Source organism: Propithecus coquereli, unplaced genomic scaffold, assembly GCF_000956105.1.
Source record: "Propithecus coquereli isolate 6110/MARCELLA unplaced genomic scaffold, Pcoq_1.0 Scaffold168, whole genome shotgun sequence".
Classification (NCBI taxonomy): domain Eukaryota; kingdom Metazoa; phylum Chordata; class Mammalia; order Primates; family Indriidae; genus Propithecus; species Propithecus coquereli.
Window position 1 is genome coordinate 2,276,309 of NW_012141413.1, and position 4,607 is coordinate 2,280,915.

Sequence of the window (4,607 nt, forward strand, 5' to 3'; positions counted from 1 at the left end):
AAAAGAGTGAGACTCTGTCTCAAAAAAAAAAAAAAAAACCGAACAACAAAACACAACCTCCCCACCCTGCAAAAGTTAAATTCACCAGAAAGATTTAATAATTCCAAACCAAAACTCAAAACAAGTATATATAGCAAAAATTATGTAATTACAAAGGGAAGAAGGACTAAATCAAAACAGGACATTTAAACACATCTCTCCAGGAAAACACACAGAAAACGCAATCAAGCTAAAAAAAAAAAAAAAAAAAAAAAAGGCAAAGCACAATTTCAATAGCACAGCACAGTTAGCAAACCTGACGTACTTGACCAATTTCACCAAACAATTGAAGATCTATTTTCAAGTGCACGTGAAACATTTACCAGAAATGACCATATGTTAGACCATAAAGCATGTTTCCACAAATTTCAAAGACCATAATAATATAGAGAATATCCTCTGACCAAAACACAATTAACCTAGAAATCATTTTTAAAAAGATAAATATAACACCCTCAAATATTTGGAAATTAAGCAATATGCAGTACTAGAATTTAATTTTTTGCTTATTCTATCACCCTAAATAAATTATAAATAATAATATATGTGTTGGAATGGTGTATGTATATATTTCCATAGTTCTTAGGCCAGTTATTCATACATAAGTTAGCATCAAAAAATATATAAATTAGTAAAAAGTGAGTCAATTTTAAGTTTTTCCGATTAATTTTAAACCCTCAGACTATGAGGAAGCCTAACAAACCACTATCAGAACCCTTATGTTTGTGAATGACTACATGGCAGACCAACTAGCTGGCTCACTCGGTAGCTAATAGATAAAACTGCCACAGCTGTGTTCTGCTGAACTCATAATACCTTTCATCTTATAAATCATTTATTTAATAAGAGCTCCTAAAAATCCAAGAACGAGAATTTTAACTCAACCTTATATCACTAAAGCCTAACTGCCTTACACATTTAAGTTTCTTATTTTCATCGACCTTCAGACTGAAACACAAGGCCTACAGTGCCTACAATTCTTTGAGGCTGGCAAAATTAAACACCGTAGGAATGGGCGAAATCACCTTAATCTTAAAAGATACTGCCCACTAGACAAACATTTTCCAAATATCTTCTATGTGCCAAGCACTGTGTTAAATGCAGGCAATACAAAACAGTCTATGACTGGCTTCTCCTCTCACCTCAAGGTGTTTACAATACATCTGGAGAAATTATATGTAACCACATTTCTATTTTTGCTCTATTGCAAATAACAGTATTAATGACACCGGATTTCAATTATTTCCCTGGTCAAGAGAACTCTCCAGCGTCTGCAACTGCATAGGCTTCAATTAATCTCTATATTGTGAGGACGTAACACAGCACCTGGCACACAGCAGTTGATAAAAAAAAAAAGTGCTAAATGAATGCACAAAAAAATTAACACAAAGTGGCATATGACAAATGGGAAATAACAGACAATAAACAGAATACAAATAGAGACCGATCACTGAAGGGGCCCTCTGGTCGCCTCACACCTAACTATTAAAACATTATTTTCCAATTGTCCGTGCTCCCCTGCACGCTTCAAGGAGTCCGCAATCTAGCACAAACAAACATAAAGAATAATGTCTTCAACGCCTCCATGGAGGTCTTAACGAAGTGGAATAAGGGCAGAGTCGAGAAAGCACCTCAGTCTTCAGGGATCAGGGTCAAAAAAGGCTTTCCCCAGAGAAATGGACCCCGAGGCCTTAAAAACTGAGTAGGATTTCACCACAAGGACGGGGAAGACAACGGCTCAGGCAAGCAGAACAGTTAAGCGCCAAGGCACGTGTCATGAGCAACCTCAGGTGTCACCGTGAGGCTGCAACGCACACAAGGCACCGCGGCGAGAGGAAGGGCGCCGGCCAGGTTTTGAAGGCCTTTAAATGCCACCCTCTTGGGTGAGATTGGGATTTCGTTCCGAGGGCTAATGGGAATTCCTTAAGATTTTAAACCAGAGAATCGATTACGGGTTTAAAAAACACCACAACTACGGCGTGGACAACGGACTACGAAGAAAAACATTATTTCACTATCGTATCACTCCTCCCCGGCATAGCGCAGCGCCGCTACCACGAACCCAAACACCGACGACCACGGAAGTCCTTCCCCAGGTGTCTGCACCCTTCTTATAGCCACACACCGCGTCCCAAGCTGCTTCATCTCTCCGGCCAAACCCATTCTCTACAACTTGCTGAAGCATCCTTCGCACACACGGCCCTAAAGAGTCCGCTGGAAAATGTCATTCCGCTTCTCCCCCGACTTCGCCGGCTAACGTTCGGCTCTCACGTTCCCCCCTGCTCACGCTTCGTGCGCGCACCGGCGCTCCGCACCCCACGCCCCCGCTCGGTCTCCACGGCCCCTCGCCGCACGTACCCCCTCGCTCTTCATGTCCAGGATCTTCTCCACCTCGAACACATCCTCTCCGTCCTCCTCGCTGTCCCCAGCGGGCTCCGCTCCTCTCGCGGCGGCGTCCTTCTCCTCGACCGCTACTCCGACTCCTTCTTCGACTTCGGGGGACTCATCTCTGGTGTGGGCACCTGACACAGGAACTGCGGTCACGCTCGCTCCCTCCACAACCGGCTCCATCGTAGCAGGAGCTCAGCAAACCGCCGAGGAAAACTGGCTGCGACACACACCCAGCAGCTCCTCGCGCTCCGCGCTCGGCCTTAATCCACTTCGGCGGCGTGACGAAAACCGGCCAATGGCGGGCTCTGGACCCTGGAGTGACACGTACAGGAACCAATCACGTAAAGGCGGGCGCGCAGAAGCCCCGCGGAGGCCACGGGAAGCAGGTGGGCGGGCCGTGGGGGGGGTGCTGCCCAGGGCGGAAGAACGCGGTCTGCGGGCGGGGCGAAAGGGATCCCCGGAGGGGGAATAGGCTGGGCCGCCGCCGGGCGGACCCGGGAGGCCGGGAGGAGGGCGGCGGGGCAGAGCCGGGGACTTTCTAGGAAAGGGACTCTGCTGCTGCCCAAGCCCCAGCCGAGCAGAACAGATGCTCAGGAAATCCTTCGGCCTCAAGGCTGCAGGTTCCCTCCCCCATGACATGTGAATGATCCAATCAAATATAACTCACACCGCTGGTATATTTTAATAGGTATTGTTTAAAGATGAGGAAATGCACGCCTGGAATCCCAGCAATTGGGGAGGCCGAGTTGGGAGGACCCCTTGAGCCCAGGACTTTGAGGCTACAGTGAGCTATGATCACACCACTGCACTCCAGCCCGGGCGACAAAGAGGAGTCCCTGTATATCAAAACAAAACAAAACAAAACGAAAAAGAGATGTATGAAGCTATAAAGCATTCGTTTTCCAAGTTCTAGTAGTGCCTTTTTGTTTTTTCGTTGAAAATAACGGAGAAGAACATGATGAAAGGATTTGGTCTGGTTATGGTTAATTGACAGTCACCCAAAGTTAGCAAAATCCTGCTAGGAAAATCCACATAAAGGTAATATATTTTTCTCACTTTGAATTTCAAATATGCAACTGAAGTCTTTATGGCAGCGAGCTTTTTATTTTTGTTGCTTTGAATGGTGAACTTAATTACAAGATGGGCCTCATTGCCAAGTCTCTGAGGTTTAACTGAAGAATAATCTATGATCCAGCAAATCTCTTCAGAGAGATCACCGAATCTTTAAGTTGGCTCAACGATTTATTATTTGTTTGGCTTATTAAATGCATCCTATGGACCATCACTATATTAGGCATTAGTAATAGTAATACAAAGATCAATAGAACATAGTTTCCACCTACCTGGGACCACTCAGTCTACAGAGGAAGACACAACAATTCTGACAATTATATGTAGAGATTTTAAATAACTTTGTAAAAATGTTGTGACCAAATAATAATTAGTTGATGGGAGAAAGCTCATTTTTACAGAAGAATTCCAGATAAGTTTTTTTTTTCAAAGTTAGAAAATCATAATATTGCACAAAAAAGAGCCAGAGAACAAAGCCATTAAATGAAAGGTTGATGAGGAACTGGGTATTCACAGATTATTTGTTGGTTGTAGGAGAAACCCAACTTCACCCTATAAACCCCACTGATCAATGTTAGCATTACTGAGAGTAGAACAACCAGACTATATGCCTCCTGTCAACAAAAATGTTGATCCTTAATTCTACTCAGGCCTTTAGATGTAATTTCCTGTTAAGGAGTAAAAGGAAAGAGGAAGAGGAAACAGTCTGACAAATCCAGAATGTGGGATATCCCATAGGACAACTGACCCTGTTTCTTCAAGTCAAAGGCAAAAGAAGAAGGAAGAGAAGACTGTTTTAGGTTTATAAAAACTTGAGATGAAAAACATGGCAACATATTTTAAATCCTGATAGGTTCCTTAAACTATTCTCTGCTTTTATGTATCTTTGACATAAAATAATTTTAATACATATATTCATGGTAAAAGTTGTTCAATTAATTTAAAGATACATAAAATAGAAATAAAGTTCCTATTCATCAAAGGTAACCAGTTTGTAATATGACATCACAAGTTTTTATCCCATACATATATAAACACCCATATAACCATTTTTTAAATGAGCTCTACAGTATATTGTTTTACAATTGCAATATATACATATATAT

The 4,607-nt window shown here is 42.7% G+C and overlaps 1 protein-coding gene across 3 annotated transcripts in view; it reads right to left on the reverse strand.

Annotated features, from left to right (window-relative positions):
• The window catches only part of MPHOSPH8 (M-phase phosphoprotein 8), a 32,340-nt gene extending 29,626 nt beyond the window's left edge, over positions 1-2,714 (reverse strand). For all 3 annotated transcript variants that reach the window (XM_012641729.1, XM_012641730.1, XM_012641728.1), the window contains exon 1: positions 2,398-2,714. In XM_012641729.1, the coding sequence (XP_012497183.1) occupies positions 2,398-2,610 (213 nt within the window). In that variant the 5' untranslated portion in view covers positions 2,611-2,714. The remainder of the gene's footprint in view (positions 1-2,397) is intronic.
• Positions 2,715-4,607: the final 1,893 nt, after the last annotated feature.